At 36.6% G+C, this 27,407-nt stretch overlaps 2 protein-coding genes and 1 long non-coding RNA gene across 3 annotated transcripts; 2 read left to right on the top strand and 1 right to left on the bottom strand.

Annotated features, from left to right (window-relative positions):
• Positions 1 to 823: 823 nt before the first annotated feature.
• Positions 824 to 11,720, top strand: LOC123666038 (zinc finger protein 761-like). Its single transcript, XM_045600246.1, has 10 exons — positions 824 to 967; positions 1,587 to 1,721; positions 2,755 to 3,408; positions 4,524 to 4,715; positions 5,280 to 5,395; positions 6,614 to 6,727; positions 9,028 to 9,231; positions 9,744 to 9,855; positions 10,901 to 11,014; positions 11,532 to 11,720. The coding sequence occupies exons 1-10, from the start codon at positions 824 to 826 to the stop codon at positions 11,718 to 11,720; spliced, it is 1,974 nt and encodes a 657-aa protein (XP_045456202.1).
• A 10,117-nt stretch (positions 11,721 to 21,837) lies between these two features.
• Positions 21,838 to 22,697, top strand: LOC123666156. The gene is made up of 2 exons (XR_006745158.1): positions 21,838 to 22,260; positions 22,547 to 22,697. It is a non-coding gene; the product is annotated as an uncharacterized LOC123666156 (long non-coding RNA).
• Positions 22,698 to 23,031: 334 nt separating this feature from the next.
• On the bottom strand, positions 23,032 to 27,369 carry LOC123666154 (PR domain zinc finger protein 5-like). Its single transcript, XM_045600362.1, has 4 exons — positions 27,211 to 27,369; positions 26,526 to 26,633; positions 25,338 to 25,541; positions 23,032 to 23,190 (listed from the first exon to the last, which is right to left on the bottom strand). Exons 1-4 carry the CDS (start codon positions 27,360 to 27,362, stop codon positions 23,091 to 23,093), a joined length of 564 nt encoding a protein of 187 aa, XP_045456318.1. The 5' UTR covers positions 27,363 to 27,369; the 3' UTR covers positions 23,032 to 23,090.
• Between the last annotated feature and the right edge of the window lie 38 nt (positions 27,370 to 27,407).

Here is a 27,407-nt window from a genome sequence, read left to right as displayed (position 1 = left end):
AGTGGCTTGTTGAGAATGCGTACTGGTCACATTCCATCCAACAAGTTCATACACTTAATGGGAAAAACTGATTCTTCTAATTGTCTAATTTGTGATGTCATTGACGATATTAATCGTGTGTTGATGAAGTGTGGCTGGAACGTATCTGAGTGACAAGTGCTAGACGGGGGATTCGATGTAGGGCCTTACAACAGCGCCTTAGCCTCTCCCTTTTCGGAGAATGCTAGGATGCTGTGCGGGATATTATTTGCTATAGATCTAAGAGAGTACGTAAGGTTAGATTAATCATATTGTGAGTCTCAAAAGGTAGGATAAGCGGGGAGACCGAAAACAAATCTCAAATAACTGTGGCTTTGGTCCGCGGTCCGCGGTGTATTATTATTATTATTTTTAAATAAGTATAATGTTACTCATTTTTATCTGGCTATGTTTTTGTTGTTGTCATATTGTATAATTTCTGGGGGTGACATAATCACTAAGTAACTGAACTCCTATTAAATAAATGATTTAAAAATCTACAAATACAAAACTAATTTATGATAACAATTACAAATAATTTTATAAATACCATCCATTGCTATTTTATAATTATTATGAAAAACCATCGATACATCAAGTATATCGATTGGTTTTGAAAACACATTTCAAAACATCGGATCGATTCGATGTAAGCATCGATGTTTTCGATGCATCGATGTTTATCGCATATCCCTTGTTTTGACAACTTGACAAAATTGTTAACAGTGATAAGTGATAACAAATATTGTCCTTATTTTTAATGTAAAATTAATTAATTTGTTGGTGTATGAAAAATTAGTGAAAAATGGAAGAGCCCATTTTACTAAGCTTAAAAGATATTTGTTGTACATGTTTAAGCATCGATAGGAAGCTTAAAAAACTATGCGAAATTGAGGATGGAATTAACAATTTATTTTTCTTACTTTCATGTGATTCGGAGGCTTATGAGGTATGTTCGCGTATTGTAAATATATGAAGGTGTTATTACTGTAATAATTATTAGTAGTTGCATTCATTTTAAGCACAAAATAAGTTCCCAACGATACTTAACCTAAAATAATGTTATGACATTATATTATGTACAATAACTTAAAATAATGTTATGATATGGTATTATTTACAACTGTAAGTACGCTATTTAAGCAGTGCTAATTTTAATATAGGTAGATTAATATCTATACGTATAATATTTGGCGCCATAGTCAGCCAATTACACTAGACAGGTATACCATATAGCCAGCCGCGCTCCGGAAGGTGCAGCCCCTTCGCTCTAGCGTAAGAAAATGCAGACACCCATATACAATACAGCAGTTGAGCACTCCTCTCCCTCCACGCCTCTAGTAAGGGAGACCTCCCCTCTACCGACCCTCTTGCCAAAATTTGTGCCAAACGATTCTAAATCCAACCCAAATTTATTTATTTATTTATTTTGGGAGGAACAACAGTGTGCATTTACTGTTATTTTTGCTACCTTGACCTTTCTTGAGGATGTAGGTATATTTTTTTGACGTATGATTATAGGCCTTATAAGTGAATAAATATTATCGATTTATTTAATTTAATTTCAGTTATTATGCTACAGAGAAGCGACAGATCTCTATATATGCTGGGAGTGTACAGCGCTGTTGAACAGATTGTCAACGTTTCAACAACAAGCGTGCACTGCTCAGAAACAGTTGCAAAACATGGTCAATAACAAGGAAGTGAGTACTCTATATCACTATTATCGACTTCAAAAAAAGAGGAGGATATCAATTTGATTCTTTGTACGTTACCTTAGAACTTTTCAAAGTACTTATCGAGTTATATCTAATAATGTGTATTTATACCGCTTCCAAGCAGTGTTGTGTTCCTGTGATAAGTAAGGTAGGTGACCAGAGCATCGGGGGATTTGTGAATAAACACAATATAACAACATAGTCTTAAGTTGATTACAGATTGTGTAGTACTGTGTGGCTAGGGTACTAAAGAATATAGCCACCCCCTCTCTTCCCGTGGGTGTCGTAAGAGGCGACTAAGGGATAACACAGTTCCACTACCACCTTGGAACTTAAAAAGCCGATCGGTGGTGGGATAACCATCCAACTGCTGGCTTTGAAATACACAGGCCGAAGGCGGGCAGCAGCGTCTTCGGTGCGACAAAGCCAGTACTGCGGTCACCAACCCACCTGCCCAGCGTGGTGACTATGGGCAAAACACATGAGTTCACGTTATTTTTGGCGTTAACTTGTAGAGGCCTATGTCCAGCCGTGGACTGTATAGGCTGTAATGATGATGATGTGTAATACTATGAGTGCACTCTTATTACCTTGCTAGCTTTCCATCTATGGCTTTGCCCACGTGGACTACAGTGTTTTAGCTGTTCTATTTTCTCCTGTTAAATATAGCTTATGCTACTCAGTGATAAAGTAACATTGCACTTGTGAAAGAATCTTTAAAATCGATGCAGTTGAATTTAAGTTTATCTATTACACATCATGTCTGTAGTATCTCTTTCCCCATGTAGGAAAGTATCGGAGCTTAATCCACCATGCTGCTCCAATACGGATTGGCGAGCATATTCCCTAATATAAGTAACAATCGCTATCAGGTGTATAACAACTAAAAATGAATATGATTTAAATAAATTATGTGTAATTAAAATTTTTTACTCAATCATCATCATCACTTCAGCTTATCGGAGTACTATTATTTATTTAATCGATACTATTATTTATTTAAAATGGCTATTTTCAGTATAAATATAATCTACACAAGGGATTATCAGTTTTATCACAATTCCATCAAAATACAAACAACTATGAATACCTTTTAATAAGACAAGATGAGAACCAATCAGACGACGAATATGCAAATGAATCAATTAAAAATGATAGCGACGCAGAGTTCTTATCAATTCCAGAAATCGCCAACTCGAGCAACGATATCGAGGAAAAAGTAAAAGAATCCGACATAAAAATAGACCAATCGATAATTGTCGATGAATCGGATGCAAATGTCGATGAATCGGATATAACGATAGATGAATCGGACATAAAAGATGATGAACCAGACATGGAAATTGATGAATCAGATCCAAAAATAGATGAATACGATCCAAAAACAGATGAATCCAATTCACAACTTGAGATAACATGCGAAGAAGGTACACAAAATAATTTATTACGGGAAAATGTTAAAACGAAAAAGATTGCGATAAAGAAATTAATTTTGCAAGAAACTATAAACTATTCGACAGTTAAAATGACAGCATCAGAGATGAGAGATAGTTTGAAGCGAAGAAGAGCAGAACAGAGCTTTGTAGATGCAATGTACAAATGTGACTCATGTGTGGAAGTATATAAGGATCTTAAAAGTAAACAAACACATATCAATAGAGCACATAAAAAGGTAAATACACATTAATGTCACAAATGTCTTCATTTAAGTAGGCTTCAAAAGCACTTTCTCTAATTTCTGTGTATTTTATTGATTATACACTTTTGTGTAGTACATTTACATACAGTCCCGTTGAAATAATTTACTAAACTTTTTGTTTCCAAAAAGTCGCCTTAAAACTTTTTATACTAACCTCAGGAGGGAGGTAATTTAATTATCTTGCTTATTGTATCATTGTGGCAAGCAATATTGATCCGTGTATAATAAAAAAAAACGTGCGTCCGTACCAAGTACACATGTCAGAAATGGAACTTCTTTGGCAAACTAATTAAGTTTCGTTTATATTTATACAAATCTAAAACTTTAGAGTTCCGTTCCAGCGCCATCTAGTTAGTTTGCAATGTAATACTATCGATATTAATGTAACAACCTTTGTAGTTTCTATAGTACACGCTAGGTGGCTCTACCTACTAAAAACAACATTAACTGTTGTTCGACAAAAAACCGTTTCATCAAAACATTTACCGTCATCTGCAAAAATTTTACCCTCATGCATCTAAAAAAGTTTCCCTTGAAAAAAAATTATAGGCTCTCGTTCCTGAGGCTAAGCTACTGGTTATCTTTGATTAATATATTTTATATATATCGTAGGGCTGGTATGCGGTTTATGTGGTTTTATTTGATGACTTTCTTCTGCGACTACTGCTTCTAGTACATTTACGCTTCAGCCTGTAATATCCCACTACTGGGCATAGGCCTCTTTCCCCATGTGCGAGAAGGATCAGAGCTCAATCCACCACGCTGCTCCAATGCGGGTTGGCGGATATATTCCCTACTATGAGTAAGGATCACTATCAGGTGTACATGATAAAAACCGGGACCGACGGCTTAACGTGCTCTCCGAGGCACGGTGGGAAGACCCACAAGGACCGCACAAACACCCAGACCACGGCAAACACCTGTATGGCCAATACAAATGTTTGTCATGTGCGCGGGGATCGAACCCGCTATCACATGGTACAATCCATGGCTGTGACAGTTGCGCCAACGCGGCATCTAGTACATATGATTGAATTGAATGCCTTTCACTTGTATAATTTTAGTTCCCATAAATATCTGTATTACAGCTACCAAATCACGAAAAATGTAATATATGCAATACATACGTCAGAGATAAGTGGTACGAAGAACACAGGAGCGATCATTACTTGAAGTTTCAGTGCCATTACTGCGACCACGTCTCATACAACGTTCTAATTATATTGAAGCATTTGAGAATTGGCCACGCCGTGAAATATATGCCTGAGGAACTTAGACGGGTGAGAATTAATAAATATGTAGATTTGTGTTGAGTTTGTGTCAGTATCGACACTCGACTGGGATATCTTCATAAATTACAAACTATAAGTACAATAAGTTCTCATTTCAACTGTATTTACACATAAAGATGTGTTTTCTTAATACTTTTTGAAGTAAAACTTCTTTAAGCACGCTTGACTTGGGGAGTTGATTGGTGATTGCGTGACGAGAGCGTTACGAAATGTGTGATCGGGCGAGGCGAACGGAAGCTTAAGATATAAGTTAGTGAAGATAGAAAGAGTGAGAGAGAGATACGGTTAGTAAGTTTTACTTCAGTCATGTGGTCTAAAGTACACTCGTTATTTTTACTGGATTTACCGATTTGATGATTTTAATGTAAAGCTGACAATTTCAATTTGATAGAGATCCAATAAATACTTTTTGAGCTATCCCTAATAATATGTATTAAATTTAATATTTGTTCAACTACCTCTCAACACCCGTCTTATCCATCGGTGTAAATTGTACTCGGTTTTTTTTTGTAACCAAACAATTGTTGATGAGATTGGCTTTTCTTATTACAGTTGAGGAGATTGTCATACTTAAAGAATCCAGGCCTAAAGCCGTGGTCAGCAGATGTTACGCCAGACAAGAGGACAACTGTGGGCTATGTGTGCTCCGTGTGTAGTGAATTCTTTGAGTGAGTATTATTTAAAAAAAAAACTAAATCTACATTTTTGAAGTGAAAACTTCTTTTGGCACACCGCGTATACAAATTTTCGTCGGTAGTAAGTGAGGCTGATCCGTCACGCTCGGAAATGAAAGGCTCGATCGGGTGAACTCGGGACCGCCGAGTGTACCCGAGCGAGAAAGATACAGACAGCTGCTCTTCACTGTTATTTATTTATTTATTTATTCTTAATGTACACCGAAATACAGACACATGTAAAGAAAGATACAATAGAAGATGTACAAAGGCGATCTTATCGCTAAATAGCGATTTCTTCCAGATAACCTTTGGGTACTGGACACGATACAGTAGCAGCGGTTAAGGTGTGCACAAATTAAGGAGTAAAAATCAATTATAAATAGATAAAAACTACGATATGATAAACTTACATAATTATTAAAAAAGAAAAAAACATATAAATAAGTAAATATTTTAGTATATATAATGTATGAAACACATATATACACACATACATACATACATATAACATACACATACATAATTACATTGAGGCATACATATATATATACGCTGTTGTGTCGCTGTGTTTAATATATTCAATTATTTAATTGTCATTATTAATTTAATAGTTATTTTTGTATTATAAATTGATTGCGATTGCCAATAAAGTTAAGCTCACATTCAATTTTATATTTTATGTTTTGTACTAAACCTTCTTGAGATTCTCAATTCGACTGTATTTATTTTTGTTTTAAATATGTTACCCTCAGAACTTTTTACTCGGTGGACCGATTACGGATAATATTTCTTCTTCCGTTATTGATACTGTTTGTATGTACATTAGTGCCAAGATCGTCTGAATAGACGAAGTAAACTTGTAAATTTTATCCTAATAGTTTTTTTTTTTTGTTCGAAAAAGATCTGTTAGGCCTCAAGATTAATACAAACTTTTTAACCATATGAAACTAGCTGTGTCACGCAGTTTCACTTTCAGTTCAGGTTTACTAATAGCCATAGCCTTCTTTGGTAAATGGACTAGCCTATACAGAACGAATTTTTCAAATTAAACTCTTCAGCTTTATTATATTAGTAAAGATTATGTTCTGTTATGTTGTGTGGCTACGGCAGTAAGAATATAGCCTCCCCTTTTCTTCCCGTGGCTGTAGGCTGGCGATAGGCTGAAATGATGAGGATGATGATAGATTATGTTATAATTATTGTTTTCAGATCAAAGAAAAAAAGAAACACACATATAGAAAAAGTGCACAAAAACCTGAATCACAAATGCTCGACCTGCGGTAAAACCTTTGCCGGTATACAGAATTTGAGGAAGCACGAGAAGTGAGTACGAATCATTCCATACATTTACAAAGATGAAAATAGTTTGTATCCTCGTAAGTGCATATGTACTGTTACGTAAAGCTCTGTTTTGGAGAACCAATTTTGATGATTCTATTTTTATTCAAAGGACGGTGCTTGTCGTGTGGTCCCATTTAAAGTTGAGAAAGTTTTTTAGAATAGTTTTTGATTTATATCTAATAATAAAGATAATACTAAACTTGTCGATGATAATTGATATCAGTTTTACAAATCTTCTATATATATAAAAATTTCTTGTCACGATGTATTTGGGCGATAATCTTCGAAACTACTGAACCAATTTTCATCAAATTTTGTATCCATCTGTAATTTGGTCTAACTTGGCAGATAGGATAGTTTTTATCTCAATTATTGATCTCATTATTTGTTATTGCAAATTAAATGTTTATTATATTACAAATAACAATAAATCCATAAATATCATTTCAAACCGTAAACGTTGTATACAGCTGTGGATAACTCCTGGTGTGCTGCGTTGCATCCGAAACCGAGATAAGCTTCATATTAAAGTAAAAAATAACCCTCTTAACCATATTTAAAAAATTACCACCGCTCGTTACCGAAATTTCTGTCAAAAACTTATTCGTTTACTTAAAATCAATTACGAAAGAAATAAATTAGACATTGCTAAACACAACCATAAAAAATTATGGAAAAGCATTAAACATATTTGCACATTGAAAACTAATGTAAATCATAATCTTGCATCTATTAAGACCTCTCCGTTTGAATCGGAAAATTACATTAATAACCATTTTTCGACAGTTGGTATGACACTTGCAAAAAACATCGATTTGTCCTTCCACCCCCCCCCCCTTTACCTTTCCTTTACTTGGAACTCCTTCATCAAATTTATTCGTACTGTCAAACACAGATCCTTCTAAATTAAATGTTATAATATGCAATCTTTCTAATGATTCTTCCCTCGGCTTAGACAACATTTCAACATATTTTATAAAAAATGCTAAACATATTCTTATCCCTGTCTTGTGTCACTTATATAAACTTTGTTTTGAAAAGGGCCAGTTTCCTTTATGCTTCAAAAAAGCCGTGGTTACACCGATTCATAAAGGTGGTAGTGATGATGACCTAAATAATTACAGGCCATTATCTGTACTCCCGGTTCTAGCTAAAATCCTCGAAAAGCTTATTAATAATCGCCTTAAGAAATTTCTCTTTGCGAATAATTTGATGTCCAATCAACAATTCGGCTTTAGGGATGGCATATCAACAGAAGATGCAGTCTTGTCCTTGACAGGGGAAATTGGCGACCACCTAGATTCTGGCAGGAAATGTTTGGGTGTATTTTTAGACTTTGCCAAAGCATTCGACTCCGTTTCCTCAGCAATCTTAATTGACAAGCTTTATAATATTGGTATAAGGGGCTTATCTCATCAGCTTCTCAGAGATTACCTCACTAACCGACAACAACAGCTTAAATTGGGTGACTTATTATTAAGTGACACAGCTTGTCTATCTTATGGTGTCCCTAAGGGTAGCATCCTCGGGCCTGCTCTCTTTCTTGTGTATGTAAACGATCTCTGTAACCTTAACCTTACAAATTGCAAAATCTACTCATATGCGGATGACACTGCCTTAATTTTTCATGATCAGACTTGGGACAAGTTGAAGGTTATTGCTGAGGAGGGAGTCTTTTATGTCTCTCAATGGTTAAGGTCCAAAATATTGTCTTTAAATACTACCAAAACCAAGTTCCATTTTTCATCATTCCAAAACCATTTTCGATTCGGAAAAACACATTGCCCACCACTAGTTTCGCCCTGAAAGTCCACTCATGCGTAACCCCTATCTCAGAAGACTGCTAGTGCGTGTGATCATATAAAATATCTTGGAGTAATAAAATGGACCTACACTTTGTCTGGAACCGTCATTCGAATGATCGCTGATAGGATAAGGAAGTTGATGTGGGTTTTCAGAAAATTGAAATAAGTAGCAGATGATAGGGTCTTAACAACTATTTCGATTATAGATGGCGCGTTTGAATATATAATTTACATATATTTTAATAAATTATAATTACTGAACATTATTGTCCTCCTGGGGGGATTGGGGATTGGGTCGGCAACGCGCTTGCGATGCTTCTGGTGTTGCAGGCGTCTATAAGCTACGGTAATCGCTTACCATCAGGTGAACCGTACGCTTGTTTGCCGATCTAGTGATATAAAAAAAAAAATTATAGATATGCTTAAATACAAAAAACCATCTGTTGATTAGCTAAAAAAATAATTGAATCCTTCCAGACTACACTCGGGCACGCTGCTGCGCCAGCCGTGCCCCGTGTGCGGCAAGGTGGTCCGCTACGACACCATGAAGACCCACCTGCTGACGCACGGCGAGAGGCCGGCCATCAAGTGCTACGAGTGCGACAAGACATTCGCGTCGCAGTCCTCGTATTACCATCATATGAAACTTACGAAGACACACGCTGGGAACAATGCGCTTAAGTGAGTATTCCCACATACCTCTTAAGCCTTGTAAAGCACCACGTGTCTTAATTAACATCACGTCCTGTTGAGCATTATAATTATGACCTGTTGAGCATTATAATTATGACCTGTTGAGCATTATAATTATGACCTGTTGAGCATTATAATTATGACCTGTTGAGCATTATAATTATGACCTGTTTAGCATCACGCGCCCTATTTAGCATCACGTGTCCAGTTGAGTAGTATGTGTTCTGTTGAAGCATTTCGCGTCCTATTTAGCATCACTTTTCCTGTTGAGCATCTTGTATCTCATTGAGCATCTGCGTGCCGTACCATCTTTCATCTTTCAAAAAAGTTTTTCCTCACACAGGAACACCACACTACTTAGGAGCAATATTATTTAGCTGTGGTCTTCTGTAAGGTCGAGGTACTTACTCAGTCGCTCCAGATTTTGAACAGGATACATCCCGCTGTGCCTCACCCCAATATAACATTGTACAGTAGTATAGTAGTAATGATTGTTTCAGAATAAAATGTCCGTTGTGCGACCGCGGCTTCAGAACGAAGGCGGACTGTCGCGACCACGTCAACTACAGGCACCGCGGGAAGTCCAATCACAAGTGCGACATTTGTAATAAAGTGAGTATGAAAAAAAAGTATAGTATAGTATAGTATGTATATATGCATTCCAAATAAAGTACGAATGATCATTTATAACACCTTAGTTAAATCTAACATTAAATATTTAATAGAAGTCTGGGGATGTGCCGCTAAGACAAACTTAACGCCGTTACAAAGAATTCAAAATAAAGTTATTAAAGTACTATTTCGCTATCCCTACTTTACGTCAACCAATAAATTGTATCAAGAAACAAAACCGCTCAATGTCACCCAATTTTTTCACCACTTATTACATCTGCATACTATTAAAGAACGATTCAATTCGCTCCAACATCAAAACACCCTGCAACCTTGATGTCTGTCTAGAAATGTGTATCACGGTGGCTAATTTCACCACATATCCATAAAGGGGGGTTGGGGGTTAGAAAGTTGCTTAAAAATATCACGTGATTAATGGATGACCCCTAAGGTGTGAAGTTCGGGCTTGTATTGTAACAAACTTGGCTCAGCATGAGTTCCGATAATTTTGTGGCAGTAAGACTCATATGGTCTCGTCTTGGCAACGTTTTTAACTGAGGTAGGGCACAGCAGGAATTTTCTGCTCAAAATATGGAGCAGCCCGACTGGGGTAGTACCTCGACCTTACAGAAGATCACCGCAAAATAATACTGTTTTCAAGCAGTATTGTGTTCCTGTTGGTGAGTAAGGTGACCAGAGCTACTGGGGGGATTGGGGATTGGGTCGGCAACGCGCTTGCGATGCTTCTGGTGTTGCAGGTGTCTAATAGCTGCGGTAATCGCTTACCATCAGGTGAGCCGTACGCTTGTTTGCCGACCTAGTGACATAAAAAAAACAACATGTTTTTGATGAGATCTTGCACGCCCCAGGCTGTGCCTTACACTCGCAAAATTTTCCGAATTAGTAGGGAATATATCCAACCCGCGGGGAAGAGAGGGTGAATTAACTCGCGACCCTTCTGCATGGAGAAGGAGGCCTCTGCCTAGTAGTGGGATGTTATATGCTTAACCAATCAATCACTAATTAATTTTATATGTTTGTATAGATAATGTCAACAGGCAGGCTGCTAAGACGTCACATGAGAGAGACGCACTACGGCCAGAAGAAAGTCAAACCTAGAAAGATATACCTCTGTCAGACATGTGGGAAAGTTTGTCGGGTGAGTATAAATAGTAAAAAATATTAAGTAAAACTTCTGCACGATAGGCCTGCTCTGTGTCTTAGATATAAGAAACGTAATTGCCTATTAGAGAAACAGAGATAGAAAATGTGCGCTTGTATCTCTCTCTCTCTTGCTACGTGTGTCTCGCCCAATCACACTTTTCGTAACGCTCTCATCACGCATTCTCTAGCTTACTCCCCAAATCAAACGTGCGTAAAGACTACTTACTTTACTTGAATATATATATAAACTAGTGGTCGCCCAGTGGTCGAAATAATAATAATAAACAAAATAGTATATATGCGTGGTAGCGTGTGTGATGTATTTGTTATTGATTTAATGTATTATTTATGCATAATTAACAAAAAATATTAGTTTTCTGCATTTTTTCTCTATATAAAATATAAATGTGCGAAATTTCACACTTCACCGTCCGCGCAATTTTTATCAAAAGGGGTACAACGTTTTTACTTCGTGTATTAATATATAAATAATAGTTATTATTATTTTCCAGGATGTAACAGCATTAAGGGAGCACGAGTCCCTTCATACCGGGGAGAAACTACTTACCTGTAAATTATGTGGCAATAACTTTAGGACTAGTAAGGCTCTTAGTAGACATAAGAGGGTAGTCCACAAAGTTGTTAATAGATTACTACTGTTAAAATACACAGAATCAGACATTGACGATGTGGAACAATAAAATAATTATGTATATAGAAAATATACAAGCGAGAGACATAAAATTAAACCTCCATATAATACATACCATTTATAAGATATAAATAGAAGCCGTAGTCGCTAACTTGGTCAAAATTTGGTGCAACCAAAATGGGGAAGTACCTCAACGTTACAGAAGATCACAGCGAAAAAACACTGCTCTCAAGTATGGTGTTTCTGTTTAAAAAGTTTGCCAGAAGCCTATATTGCAGATGTCCATAGGCTACGTTATTTGCTTACCATCAGTTGGACTGTACGCGTTGTTTGCCGCCTTTACACAGCTCCGGCGCTCGACTGGAGTTTACTCCTTCAGATCGACTGTCTAAATAGGCACAAATAAGGCTACTTAGCCAAAGGCAAAGATTAATATGGTACCATGGTAACCACGTGGACGAATTAAATAACGCCATCTATCGGAATCCAATAGGGTTACGATAGATAGTGCACAAAAACGTAACGAGGTCATTCGTTCAGTAGATTTCACTACTCATATTTTTTTTATACCGGGGGCCTTGTATTAAAATCCATTCTTAACACGTTGAACGCCATGACGGACACCGTATGTCCGACAGCATACTTTCGCCTGGGGCCACACCAATAAATCGAGAATCGTCAAAAAATTGTTAAGGTGTTTTTCTGCAAATATTGTCAGCGAAAACCTCAAAAATAATGGGCGACTGACGGAAACAGTTATTTACCCATTATTTTCCAAGATCTCAAGTGGCAGACACCAGCTATAACATTTTTGGAAACAATTTGTTAAAAAGCCTATAAATTCAAAGTGTTTTCGATTTTTTTTTTGTGCTATGTGGCCTTATTGCACTGTGAGGCCGCGCGGGTCACTTGCCTTAGTAAAAACAGTCGAAACACTGTCTGTCGGCTCCCTAGAGGCTTCTGAAGTGATCGAGGGCATGCGGACACATGGTGTCCGACACGGCCTCTTGGACCCAATATAATGGCAGTCACATGGTGTCCGTCGCGGCCCACTGGACTAAACATGGTTTTTGGTCTGGCGTTCAACGTGTTAAGGAGTTAACTCCAATAAACTCCAAAATAAATAATAAATAAATATATTTAATTTGTGTTACGTAATGTTCAATTTCGTGTCTCTCGCTTATATCTAGATAAATGTTTTATAAATAAAATATTAAAAAACTCTGAAAGACATTTTGTTTTTTTATTTGCCTTAATACTGAGACGGTTTAACTAGTTAGATTTTTAAAAGTAATCAAAAAGATAACTTTAAAAATAGCAATTCATATATTAATTAGACCAGTTTAAAGTATAATTGGATCAATATGTTCCTATTTTTACTCCAATGGCAATATCTATATATGGCTCTGGAGGCCTCGGAGCAACAAAGGAGTGGAGGTCCCTTGGCCCTAAATTATTTTCCAAATAAAATGGACATTTTTTTTTAAAAGCTAAAACGCGAAAAAAATGTGAAAGGAAAAGTTGTTTAATAGTCTGATTTTGATTTTTTTTTCCGAAGTTATATCCCCTCTTTTGTGAAGGACCCTAGCCTGTAGCACCGGTTGCCCTCCCCTAAATGCGGCCCTGTTTGTCCTCTAAACAGCTATAGCAGCAGGCAGGCGCCTGTAATATCCCACTGCTGGGCCCTCTTTCCCTATATAGGAGAAGGATCAGATCTTAATCCACCACGCTGCTCCAATGCGGGTTGGCGAATATATTCTCTACTATGAGTAACGATCGCTATCAGGTTTACGTGTATATGATAACAATCGGGACCGACAGTATATGCTCTACGAGGCACAGTGGGGAGACCCACAAGGACTAACAACCAGACCGTAAATATTTGTATAAACTCAAATATCCACTCCGAGCGGAAATCATACACGCGACCGTCGGTGTTTAGAGACCCCCGATACGGCCCACGCACCATTACACCAGAGCGGTCGTCAGGACTTCTCCAGATGAGGTGTCATAGTGTGAAAATTAATATTATTATGAAAAAGCGGTTTCACGCGTGTAAATTTGAAGAAAGAAATAGCCTATAGTCTTAATCGGTTAATGGTCTATTAAACAAAAAAGAATTTTTCAATTCAAACCAGTAGGTATTGAAATTATAGGCTATTTTTTTACTCAAATTAACGCGGGGAACAGCTAGTTGGATATATTATCCAAGCAATGTCTGTTGCAAATAAAACTTTTTCAATTTCATTTTACGATTCCTAACATTGAATTTAACACGTTAACTGCTGCAGCTATGGGTTTTTTATACCCAACTAGATCGGCAAACAAGCGTACGGTTAACCTGATGGTAACCGATTACCGTTGCTGAATTGCTAATCCACAACGCTGCGGTTGGCGGATTAATGGATAACCCCTAAATAATACTGCTCTTAAATAATGTTGTTTCCATGATTAGCAAGGCAGCTAAAGCTTCGGAAAAGGTAGGAGGTAGGCTCAACAATGCGCTTGACATTTGTCAATTCTTTGTGTGGCAAGCGTTTATAGGATAACTAGCTGACCCCGCAAACGTTTCTTTGCCATATATGTTATTAACCCGCTTAATCCCCCCCTCCCTTATAACTTAGGGGTATGAAAAATAGATGTCAGCCAATTCTCAGAACTACCCAATATGCCCACAAAAGTTTATTCAAATCAGTCGAGCCGTTTCGGAGGAGTTCAATGTTTAACACCATTACACGAGAATTTTATATTAGAAGTATCTTCTTACCGTCAAGTGGACCGTGCGCTTATCTGCCACCATTATAGCATAAAAAGGTGTGTGTGTGTGTGTCAGCTCGGTTTCATTCTCCGTGTTTATTTCATACCAGATATCGTTCTAAAGGAGTAAACTCCAAAAATAGACCTGGTTATTATAATTCGAAGCTGGGTTCAAAAATTATATTATCTATACCTTGTGGAAAAAATCTCATTAAAACATGGACAAATTCAGAAAAAAAATCTCTACCGATTTATAAGAGGCTTTAAGATCTATAAAAACTCCTGAAACAACATAAAATTGGTCATTTCGTGGAATGCCTTCAGCAACCAACGTGTTAATCTGAAATAACTTCGAACAGTTCGCGGCTACAAATTGTTATATTTTATCGTTCAGATAAAGGAAATATGGTGTTATTTGGTGCAATTTTTACTTTATTCACTATTTGTGGTAAAAGTTACTTATTATTATTTATGATAGTCGTTAAATTTTTCTAAAATTGTAATCGTAAATTTTTCTGAAATTGTACGAAAACCGACTTCAATTACTTCGACCAATAATAGAAGAAGAAGAAGAAGAAATATACTTTATTGTGCATATTACATAACATACATCTTTAAAAATAAAATTTGCAAAATAATACAACATAGGTTGGAAATAAAATAGTTAAGAAAATACTCATTATAAAGATAACTCAAAAAGTATTTAAATAAAAAATGTAATTAAATTTAAATGGATTAAATTTCGAAAAAAAAAAGAATAATCAAAATCAGTCTACCCCGAATAAATTACGAGTAACGGACATAAAATAGAAACACTTTTTTGTCGACCTACGTTTTATTGGGTGTACCGATTTTAATGAATCTTATTTTAATCGAAAGCTGACACTTGTCTCTATCTTGTGAGGGACAACTTCATTAAAATCCTGTGTGTCTCGAGAGAAATTCTAAGATATTTTTTAGTTTTGAGAAAAGAGTCCGGGAGTACAACATCCCACTGCTGGGCGTAGGCCTCTTTCTCCATTTACGAGAAAGTACAGAGCTTATTCTACCACGCTGCGCAGCTCCGCTGCAGGTTGGCGGATATATTACTATGAGTAACGATTGCTATCAGGTATATATGATAACAACTGGAACTGACTAAAATCTCAGGTGTTTGAGCGCATACACGACACACGTGCCATTACACCAGAGTAATGTCAAACGGTCTTCAGTAGGATGAAAATTTATTTTCTACTTAGAGTAGGCCGTATACGGTCCGAAATACCTCCTATCTTCAGATTGATGATGAAGCAACTTTAATTCATAACAGTAATACGTTATGGCTCGTAAACCTGACGAGACACAAGAGCAAAACTTATGAAAAGCTAAAGCTCTAATGGTAAAAAATTTTCATAATCAATTCATAATTTCCAGAAACTAGCCCTTATAAATCTTCAAATAAAGTAACCAAGTTTAACTATGTATAATATTAGTATAGATTCATAATTATGAAATTACATTTTTATAAGCTAGTAGATCCGTAGTCCGTAGTATCCGTAGCTACGGATAATACGATTAATACTGCACGGAATCAGCTCATTAATTTATATTCCATTTTGTTAAAGGAGTCAACACCCTGTCGATCAACTCAGACCCAAACCCGAGAAGTCTAAATTTAAATCTTGAAACAGCGTTTAAAGTTGAAAACGGTTTCTTTCACAACTCAACAATCAAAGATAAATTAGTACACTTCATAGACGTTCTGAATCGTTGGCTTGATAAATTGTTGAATAGAACTGTCGTTGTTTTCGAAAATGAAGAAGAAAAAGGATATCTGGTGAGTTATGCTAAGAAACTTGGTAATATCATTCTGAAATACGACGATGAAAAGATAAAAGAACTATCGACGGTTGTCGCTGATGAAATATCTGAAATGGTGAATAATAACGAAGATTTTTCTGATGACGATTTAAAAAAAGGCGTCAAATATTATCTAGGGAAGCTTAAAAGCATGGAAGCGAATAAATTAAGAATCAAACTCAAGAAAATTATACACAAAAAATATGAAAAATTGAGAAACTATTTGAGAAATATTAATAAGTTTTATAATGAAAACGATTATGGGAAATTGAAAGAAATAACAATAAAGGTTGAAAAGCTCCCGCGTTCGCAAAGAAAGATTAAAAAAATAACAAGAGATGCCTTCGATGTTTTATTTTATGAAAAATATGACAGTCTCAACAGGACATCAAGAGGCTTATTCATAAAGGAGATTAAAAAACTCTTCACGCCCTCCGACTACGACGCCCGAAGAGTGCACAGTGATGTCTCTAGCTTTCAATCTCCAGAGGAGTTAGAAATCAACGCTACAATAACGATTTGAATTTCAAAGATAATGAAAATCAGATTAAATGTAAAATAACACTAATTTTTAAAAAAAGTAAAATGAAATATAAAACAATGTTATTTATTATTTAGTACCAAATGCACTTATGGCCTTATGGCGGTATAACCATCAAACTGCTGGCTTTGAAATACACAGACCGAAGACGGGCAGCAGCGTCTTCGGTGCGACAAAGTGCCCTGCACACAACACACATGAGTTCACCCCATTTTTTGGGGCAAACTTGTGGAGATTTATGTCCAGCAGTGGACTGCAATAGGCTGGAATGATGATGATGATGATGATTAAAAAAAACATTACTTTATGTAGTACAAAAGGTATGATTAACTGAAAGCCCTTGGATGTTTGTTCATTTATTTAAATAATCGTTCTAATAGAGAATACAATAAAAATTATTCAATAATACACATACAATTATTTCATGACTAATTACTGATCTATTTACAAACAACACCGCATTCATACAACGACTGACAAAAACACAGTGAAAACATTGAATAGTATAAAGCCTTGTGTACAATTCACACACGGCAGAAGTGAGACTTCTGAAAAGTCGTATAAAAGACTTGTAATGTTTGAGATAGTCGGATTTACCTCGTAATTACAGCTTCTTGTAACCATGATCAACTTTTTTTCTAATATTTAAAGTAATTCGTGGTTAACGGTGTTGGTGTTACGCTAAGTGCTTTTTAATAATAATAATAATAAACCACTTTATTGCAACTAAAGATAGTATACATAGCAAACCTTAATTCTAGACACATATAGTGCAATGGGCGATCTTATCACTAAATAGCGATCTCTTCCAGATTACCCAACAGAAAAAAGCTAGCAGTGTAACGGGCTTGCGCTATAGTAATAACGTTTAATCAGAATACATATATAAATTTCTACAAACATACATACATATATACACATGCAACTAGAATACAATAAATAAACAAATAAATCATATAAATTTATATATATTTATATACACACATTCATACATATACACAAACACGGGTACATAAATACATACATACAAACACATACACATATATATACATATACATAAAAATAAACATGTAAATACACATATATAAGTCAATAAATAAACGTACGCGATAGAGAGATGGGTACAAACAGTGGAAATAAGTATGCATAGACATGCTATTTAAGTCATAGTGAGGTAGAAATGCTTCACGCGGTTTTTAAAGACAAAGATAGAAGGAGACTGACGAATTACTGATGGTAGTGCATTCCATAGTTTAACAGCCTTTAACGTAAAAGATTTAGAATATGAACTCGAGTTGTGAATTGGCACACTCAATTTGTTGTCGTTTTGAGAGCGAAGGCATAGATGAAGAGAAGGGTTGCCAAGGAAAGAAAATCGTTCTTTGAGGTATAGCGGTGAAGTAGGATAAAAAAGGATTGTGTAGAGGAGAGACAGAATATGAAGGTTACGTCGATGTTTTATTGGCAGCCATCCAAGCCTTGAGCGATACTGTGATATGTGGTCAAACTTCTTTAAGCTGAATATATATCTTATACAAAGGTTTTGCAGACGGTCGAGTTTATTGATCAGTTCCTCCGACAAGTCTGGATAGCATGCATCCGCATAGTCCAAGATTGGCATCATAAGACTGTTAACTAGCGATATTTTAGTCTTAATAGGTAGGAAATTTTTCCATCTTTTCAGAGAATGAAAAGTTGCGAAAATTTTGCGACTAATTTCTGCAATTTGTGGACGCCAAGAGAGAGAGCTGTCAACAATAACCCCTAGATTTTTTATCACGTTGGAGTAACATACCACGGAGCCATCGAATATAACGTCAGGAAGGTTATAGCGAGCAATCTTTGCTAGTTGTTTAGAAGTACCTAAAATAGAGAACTGTGACTTGCCGGAATTTACAGACAATCCAAACGACCGACTCCAGTTGGTGATAGTGCTCAGGTTAGAATTAAGGGTGTTTATAGCTTCTACAATATTCTCAACAGGCGTTGTCAAATAAACCTGCAAGTCATCAGCGTAAAGATGAAAGGAGATGGAGAGAAGTTCAGTAACAGTGTTTATAAAGATAGAGAATAGTAGTGGAGAGAGCACGCTACCCTGGGGAACCCCAGCACTGAGACGGCAATACGAAGAATCGCGACCTCCGGCACAGATACGCTGTTGACGCCCGAATAGATAAGAATGGAACCATTCTATGACTTCAGCGGATACATTAATGGACTCTAAAATAGCTAGGAGTATGTCGTAATCAACGGTGTTAAATGCATTGCTGAAATCCAGTAATGCTAGTATGGTTACTTGCTTGTTATCCATTCCAAACCGAATGTCGTCGAAAACCTTCGCAAGTGCCGTCACAGTGCTATGGCCGGGTCGGAAACCGGACTGGAAAGGGCTCAAGATATTGTGTTTAGTTAAAAACAAGGTAAGTTGGAAGTGAATGATTCGTTCAAGGATTTTAGATAAGAAAGGAAGTATAGATATAGGTCGATAGTGTGAGGGTAATGAAGGATTGGAGAGTTTAGGGATTGGTGTGACATTAGCAAGACGCCAAACACTAGGGAAAGTCTTTGAAGTAAGAGAGAAGTTAAGTATGTGACATATTACAGGCATAATCTCTTCCAATACCAACATAGCCATTTTTCTACTTATTCCGTCAGAGCCAACGGCATCAGATGAGATAGCTGATGCGTTCTTTTTAATATCAGATGATGTTATTTGTTCAAATTGAAATGAAGGGTGATTGGGTTTGGTACGGCCTTTGAGGAGAGAAACAGTTTGTGCTTTGTAAGGGTTGGGGATAGAAGAATTGGAAAAGTGGTTGTTGAGGACGTTCAGGTCTATATTGAGGGAAGTTTCATTTTTGGAGCGTCCTAACCCAAGAGAATGAAGGAATCGCCACACCTCTGATGAGCTCTTTTTATTCACAGACAAATGTACATATTGTCTTTGAGCGTCCCTGCACATCTTATTGCATTTATTACGTAAACGCCTGTAATTATTGTGATTTAGTTCAGATGGTTTCAATTTGTATTTACACTTCGCAGCATTACGTTTGGTCATTAATGCTCTGATATCCTCAGTGAGCCAGGGAGCTGGGAGATGTTTCAATTTTATAGGCCGCAAGGGAGCGTGTTTATCAAAAAGATTAATAAGATGGGAATTAAAGATGTTTAGTTTCTCATCAATAGAAGCAGCATTAAGAACAGCGTCCCAATCAATTGTGTTCAAATCGGTCGTAAAGTTGGAGTTGTTGAAATTTTTGAAAGAACGGCGCATAATGACTGTAGGCTTCATTTTAGGAGGTCGAATCTTATAAGATAAATAAACTAAATCATGGTATGAAAACGCTTCGGCTGAAAGTTGGCCGTGCAAGCAAACAAGGTCTAAAGAAGAGACGATCATGAGGTCAAGAAGTGAAGGAGAGCAGTTAGGGAAAAAATGCGTTGGATTAGTGTGGAGCAGAGAAAGGTTAGAGCTGGTGATTATATGCTTGAGTTGATTAGCACGTGAGTCATCTTTAACCAAGCAGGTGTTAAAATCGCCCATAATAATGGTGTGATCGGCATTAGGAACATAAGTTTCGAGCAAGCTTTCAAAAGTTTGGAAGTAGTTAATTTGGAGTGAGGGAGAATAAAATACTCCTAAGAGTACTTTTAGCTTGCCAAATAATACTTCCAAGAGAATATGTTCTGCGGATTCCGAATAAACTGAAGGAGATTTGCTTAGAATAGAGAAAGGTATGTGACTTCGAAGGTAAATGGCCACGCCACCACCTCCTTTGCCAGTACGATCATTTCTAATAAGGTGAAACCCCGGGAGTGCGAAAGAGGTGGAAGGCAAAGATGGTTTTAAAAAAGACTCAGAAACTAGTATGGCATGGATATTCGGAACGTCGAAAGTATCTAAAAGATCGGGATAATGGGCTGGGATGCTCTGTGCGTTAATATGAACGACATTAAAATTTTTATGAAGAGAGGAAAATGTAGCATTAAGTATACTATTCAAAGGCAAAGAAGCACTATGAAAACTATCATTCGAAGATGTGTTTAGGGAACAAAAACTGTTATCATCAGAAATAGCTGTACCGCTAATATTGAGCATTGTATGTGCAAGATAATAATAAAAATAACAATAAGTATATATATATAATTATGCAATCTAAAATGTATATGTATAAAACCATATAATAAAAAAATGTAGTATATATATTAAACGTAAATAATAATAATATTAATAATGTATTAAAGAGAACAATAAAAGTGATAAATAAAATAAAATAAATAAATAAAAACAAATAATTTCTCATACCTGCCAGCGTTATAATACAAATCTTAATAATTACAAGTTTTCAACATTACAATACTAAGCAAAATTGAACAAGGAAACTAAATCCCATTACTTTACCATTCTCGCAAAGAAAAATATATAAAAATAAAAAAGCATTTACATTGAATCCGTGGTTTAAGTATTGAGTATGAGAAACATGTCACTAAACCATCTTTAGGCTGTATGGCATTCAGCATTTGCCACACTAGAAAGGAAAAGATTAAACAGCAATTACGTCAATTTTGACATTGTCATATTATGTTGTCATGGTGTGCTTAACGACAGATTGGTTAAGTACATCTTCAATGTAAATGCTGTTTACCTACTTTATAATTACAAAATAAAATGTGCAAAGTTAAGTGAAAGTTACAAATACCGATACCGATAAGAGTATACAACACAGATTACAGGCAATAATCGACCTTAAGGAAGCAATTGTTTTATGTAACATAATGGTAATAATTGTTTTATACAACATAATGGTAATAATTGTATAAACGTTAATGATACATTTGATAAATTTGTAATCATTCAATAAATTTAAAATAAAAGAAAAAAAAAATTAAGAATAATAAAAAATTAAGAATAATATAAGATAAATTAATTACTTTTTAACATTCCTTTTGGGCCTTGGTGCAAGAAGAGACTGGGAAGTTTTAGTACCCTTTAAATTGGAGGCTGGAGGTGATAAATCTACGGTTCTAGTTGCATCAGTTGTAGGAGCTGGCTCTTGTACTTCACATTGATTCATTATTACCGTTATATCAGCCGTGGAAACAATGCGGTGCCGAACGCCGTCTGGACCGATTATGATGATCTGTCCTTCTTTTGTCCAGCACTTCGAGACTCCAAAACGCTGCCTTGCGGACATGAATGCTTCGTGGCGACTTTTTGTTAAAAATTCCGATAGTGTGATGCCAGTATTTTTTAAATTAGTTTTGGAGTACCAGATTTTATTTCGCAATGCAAGATCATTAAACTTTATAAGAATTGGTCTTGGTTTACCAGCAGCCAAGCGGCCCATGCGTTGGCTTCGACTGACAGCAGTGCACTCTAACTCAGGAATCTTGATATGATCAGACAAGGCTTTGACAGCGGCTGATGTTGTATTCTCATTAGATGTCTCAGGTATACCGTGTACTAGTAGAATTTTTCTCCTGCTTCTCATTTCAAGCTCATCAACCTGATTAGTTAACACTCTAAGCTGCAATTGCAGACTTTCCAATGCAGTTAGTACGAAAGTGCGAAACATACTGAATTGAGCAGCTATATTGGATGTAGGGCTACTAGTTGCTTGTAGGGTTTGTTGGAACTCAGCCATTTTAGTATTCAGTTGTGAAGCCAGATCATCTATAGACTGCTTGATTGACTCCATAGCTTGTGTAGTAATTTAAGATAGCAGTGATCTTTGCAGATGACAGCAGAAACTGGAGTTACGTACGATTTAGTAGAAATATTAATATGAGAGGACTTTTACTGGCAGGTATTATGAACCTTTAGCACATATCACTCATATATACTGATATTTATATATTTAATTTAAATATAAAAACAGAGAGCTCACAGAAGTGTTGTTGTATATTTTGCAGCTACCCGCCGAAAAAAAAAAAAAAAAAAAAAAAAAAAAATTTCTTTATAAAAATTATTAAACTTTTTATTTATATATTTATTGTAACACTGTTTCTTTACTCAAAAAAGAATGTTAGGTAATGTCTAGCCAACCTAAAAATAAGGTTGAAATAAGTTGAAAACATGCGACATGCAGATGTATGCAATTTACACACGTCAGTAGTGAGGCTTAAAAGTCGTAGGAAGGTAGGCCGTTGCGATTCATTCTATCGACGATGATCAAGGTCTCGTGAAAGAGGTCGTAAGCGCCATTCTATCTCATTCTCTACTATTACATTTATGTGTTTCTTTCTTTATAGTGACGCATTTTCGTTTCGCCGAGTTTCAAATCACAACGATTGTATAGAAGTTTGACTTCGGTCAGAGAGCAGTGAGTGTATCGGGCCGTGCGCTAGCGGCCGTTGGCGTGCTGCGACAGGTGTTGCGCGTCTGAAAAACACAATTCATTTTACTTATTTTGAAACACCAATGCAATGTACACTAAACTTATATAAAAATTACGCTTCAGCCTGTAATATCCCACTGCTGGGCATAGGCCTATTCTCCCATGTAGGAGAAGGATCAGAGCTTAATAGACTACGCTGCTCCAATGCGGGTATGTAGTTATATACATGATAACAACCGAGATAAACGGCTTAACGTGGTCTCTGAGACACGGTGGACCCACAAGGACTAACGACCAGACCGGAAATAAATTTTCGTGTTAACACAAATATCCACTCTGAGCGGGAATCGAACCCGCGACAGTCGGTGTTTTAGGCACCGTCACATGCACCATTACACCGGAGTGTAATATAGTCACCCCATCTCTTCCCGTGGGTGTCGTAAGAGGCGACTAAGGGATAACACAGTTCCGCTACCACCTTGGAACTTAAAAAGCCGACCGGTGGCGGGATAACCATCCAACTGCTGGCTTTGAAATACACAGGCCGAAGACGGGCAGCAGCGTCTTCGATGTATTAAAAATGAACGTACCACCATTAACGAACCTATCTATAGTAAGCTACCGCCGATTCAGAACTACAGAGAATAATAGAAAATAAAAACTCCGCAGTTAGTCTTTAAAAAACGTCTGTGCTTTAGACCACACGACTGAAGTAAAACTTATCTAGTTGCCCCTACAGTTATAAACGAAACGTAACTCTCTTTCATCTTCACTAACTTATATCTCCTCAACTTCCGTTCGCCTCTGTTGGATATACAATAAAAACATTTGTTTATCTGTGCCCATCCACTCTAATTTATATTTTTGCACTAGCTGACCCGGCGAACTTCGTATCGCCTAACACAAACTTGATCGTATGGTATTAAAGTTCAAATTGTATTTGTATGTATTAGTATTATCACAAATCTTTTGTATGGGAGTATAGAAAAGTGTTGTTTTTAGACTTTGTCAGGAAATTTAAATTTTTTTTTTTTGAATTTTTCTCTCCGTAAGAACCATCCTCGTACTTCAAGGAATATTTTAAAAAAAGAATTAGCGAAATCGGTCCAACCGTTCTCGAGTTTTGCGCTTAGCAACACATTCAGCGACTCATTTTTATATTATAGATATGGTATCATTCACTGTTCTCTTGTCATCGATGGCGACTAAAGATGTCTGTTAATTAATTGCTCTGCCGTGTATTTGCTTTTGTAAAGCGTGTACAAAATAAAATATAGAGAAGTTAGAATATAAACGCCTATTATTAACCCAAACCCAATAGCCTCGCCCGATTACACTTTTCGTAATGCTGCGTCAAATGTCAAGCGCGGGTAAAAAAGTTTTACTTCAAAATGGGTCTTATTATATAGTTAGTTGAATTCATCCATATCATATGGTAAATATAATTTTGAATAGAATAATATGCTTTAGCTATCAAATTATTTTTAATACAAACTTTAATTTTTACATTCGCCACACTAACCATAAAATGAAACAGAACTGGCTTCCTAATGAAGATATTTGATTCGCCATTGTACACAGAATGAGATCGAGTAGAGGATACATATTGTTTTGATGGAATGAGTGCGGATCGAAACTGAACGAAGTAGATTTTTTATGCAGTACCCAGAATATAATTTAAATATTGTGGGGGTTATTGTATTGTATTGTATTGTTATGGACTCGGTTTCCCGCATTTAGACTCAAAGGTGGTCCGTTATGCGTGAAAAGAGAGCCCAGCTCTTCCAGAAGCTCAGAAGCCTCCTGGGGCGTTCACAGGCTTCTCGGAGCGTCCTTATTGTGGGGGTATTCAAAAGTATCTTGGCTAACTTGGCTTCACCAACTACTGAATGGCTAGAAATGTTTATAAATTAGTCCTAATATTATATTTAAAGAGACGATGTTGAATTAGTCAAGAACGATGGAGGTGACGTGGTCACTGTGACAAAACCTCCTATTTTTTTTTAAAAAAATAAAAAAGAATGTAACCGTTTGTTATCATGTACACTTGATAGCGATCGGTACTCATAGTAGGGAATACATCCGCCAACTCGCAGTGGAGCAGCCTGGTGGATTATGCTCTGATCCGTCTCCTACTAGAAGAAAGGGAAGCCCAGCAGTGGGATTTTACAGGCTGGATCTTGACACTAACCGTAAAATCTTCCTAGGTTTATGCTTGACGTTGTTCGCGAGATGCCACTTGTATCTGTAAGCATCTGTGAATTTCAGGTCACACACCACACAGTAGGCGGATTCAATGGGGGGCCCGTGGAACACCTTGTTGTGGAGCCACAGACTGTTGTACCTCGAGAACTTCTTGTCACAGATCTTGCACTCTAGTTTCGTATGTTTTCTGCTGTAAGTAATTATATTTTGATTATTTAATCTCTAATTTTTCCATTCAGGAGGAATATGAAATGCAAAAAGTGGTAAGTTCAAAAGAAGGAGGAGGTTTTCGAATCGACTGCATTTTTTAATCGAAAGTTGGTATTTGTCAATTCATGAGATAATCCCATTTAAATTTACTCGAGACCTGACTAGTACTTTTTGATCCCTAATAATGCGTATTTAGTTGATTTTTAGGGTTCCGTACCTTAAAAGGATAAAACGAATTCCTTATGGGATCACTTTGTTGTCCGTCTGTCTGTCAAGACCCTTTTTCTCAGGAACGCGTGGAGGTATCAAGCTGAAATTCGTATCAAATACTCAGGTCTACTGTCCCTTGGAGCTGTGAAAAAATCGAACTTCTAAGCCAACGCAATCAAAAGATACAGCCGTTTATGCTGCACATTTTCCACACTCGCAAGGGAATCAAAACCTACAGGTCCTGTGAACTTAGTATCTTTAAATTTGGTACGAAGCAACGTCTTATAGCACAGATAAAGGAAAAATAGCGAAAAGCATAAATTTTTAGTAACATCATACAATAAAAATATTTTTACTAATTTTGTTTGTATGGAACTCTCGGTGCGCGAGTCCGGCTCACACTTGGCCGGTTTTTTTTTATTACCAACGTTTTTTTTTCGATGCAAAATCGAAAAAGGTTGTTTTTTCATTGTCGAGCTAAATTATACTAATCTCAATTCGTGTTGTGTTTCTGTGAGTAAGGTAGAGATCCAGGTTAGCTGTGTAGTCAGGGCACAGCTGGGAATCCTGCTCAAAATTTGAAGTCGCCCTGGAGACTGGAGAACTACCTCGACCTTACAGAAGATCACAGCTAAATAACAACATGCTTCAAGCAGTCTTGTTTCTGCTGGTGAGTAAGGAGCAGAGCTCCTGGGGGAATTGGCGGGGAGGGTCGTCAACGCGCTTGAGATACATTTGGTATAACAAAATATACCTGATGTGTTTGATAAGAGTCGATTTCATCTCGAACGAGAGCCCGCAATGGTCACAAGTGAAGATTTGATGATACTCATTGTAGTGGTTATTGAACTGTCGACGATTACTGCAAAAAAATATTCTATATAAATTACTAGCCTGCCCAGCGTGGTGACTATGGGCAACATACATGAGTTCACGCGATTTTTGTTAGCGCGAACTTAAGGAGGCCTATGTCCAGTAGTGGACTGCGATAGGCTGAAGTGATGATGATGATGATGAAATTCCTAACTATGCTCCGAGATTCCACCCGCGTTAATTTCAGGGAAAAAATTGACTACAGCTTTGGTATGTTGGTAAATGGGGTATTCAAACAAACAAAAAATTTCAACTTGGACGAGTAGCTCCTAAGATTGGGTTATAGCAAACAAACTTTACAGCTATTCTAATGTTTACGCGACTTTCACTCACCATAATGAAAATCGGATATTATTATTGATTTCGGATTGATTATCGCGATTTATCAAGCTTTTTAGATGATGACGTTTCGGATACCTTACAGCAACCACGGTCACGGGAGGACTGCTCAGATTTATAATTTTATAATATTATTAGATATATTAGATATAACACAGAAATAAATTTAATTAACTTATTAAACAATTAAATAAATTAACGGAAATAAAATTTTAGTTAACACTTACTCGAACAGGTGGCCACATTCCAGACACTCAATGGCCCTCCTATGTGTCTTGGCGTGAATCTTCAAGTCTTTTTCTTCAGAACACCTGTAGCTACACAACCTGCAAATGAACTCCCTGCTGTGGGTTTGGGAGTGGGAAACAGGCTGGGCCATCACTCTAAGCCGACACTGGCGTGTATCACTATCGTAGGGCCCAAT

Source organism: Melitaea cinxia, chromosome 25 (assembly GCF_905220565.1).
Source record: "Melitaea cinxia chromosome 25, ilMelCinx1.1, whole genome shotgun sequence".
NCBI lineage: Eukaryota > Metazoa > Arthropoda > Insecta > Lepidoptera > Nymphalidae > Melitaea > Melitaea cinxia.
This window is presented reverse-complemented; position numbering and strand designations above follow the sequence as displayed.

Bases quoted from the DNA above. Each gene is read 5' to 3' on its own strand.
- LOC123666154 (XM_045600362.1), bottom strand. From the start codon at position 27,362: ATGGCCCAGCCTGTTTCCCACTCCCAAACCCACAGCAGGGAGTTCATT. The intron at 26,634-27,210 runs GTAAGTGTTAAC...ATTTTTTTGCAG, and splicing joins GAATGTGGCCACCTGTTCGA to TAATCGTCGACAGTTCAATA. The intron at 25,542-26,525 runs GTATATTTTGTT...AATTACTTACAG, and splicing joins ACTCTTATCAAACACATCAG to CAGAAAACATACGAAACTAG.
- LOC123666038 (XM_045600246.1), top strand. From the start codon at position 824: ATGGAAGAGCCCATTTTACTAAGCTTAAAAGATATTTGTTGTACATGT. The intron at 1,722-2,754 runs GTGAGTACTCTA...GGCTATTTTCAG, and splicing joins ACATGGTCAATAACAAGGAA to TATAAATATAATCTACACAA. The intron at 4,716-5,279 runs GTGAGAATTAAT...TTCTTATTACAG, and splicing joins TGCCTGAGGAACTTAGACGG to TTGAGGAGATTGTCATACTT.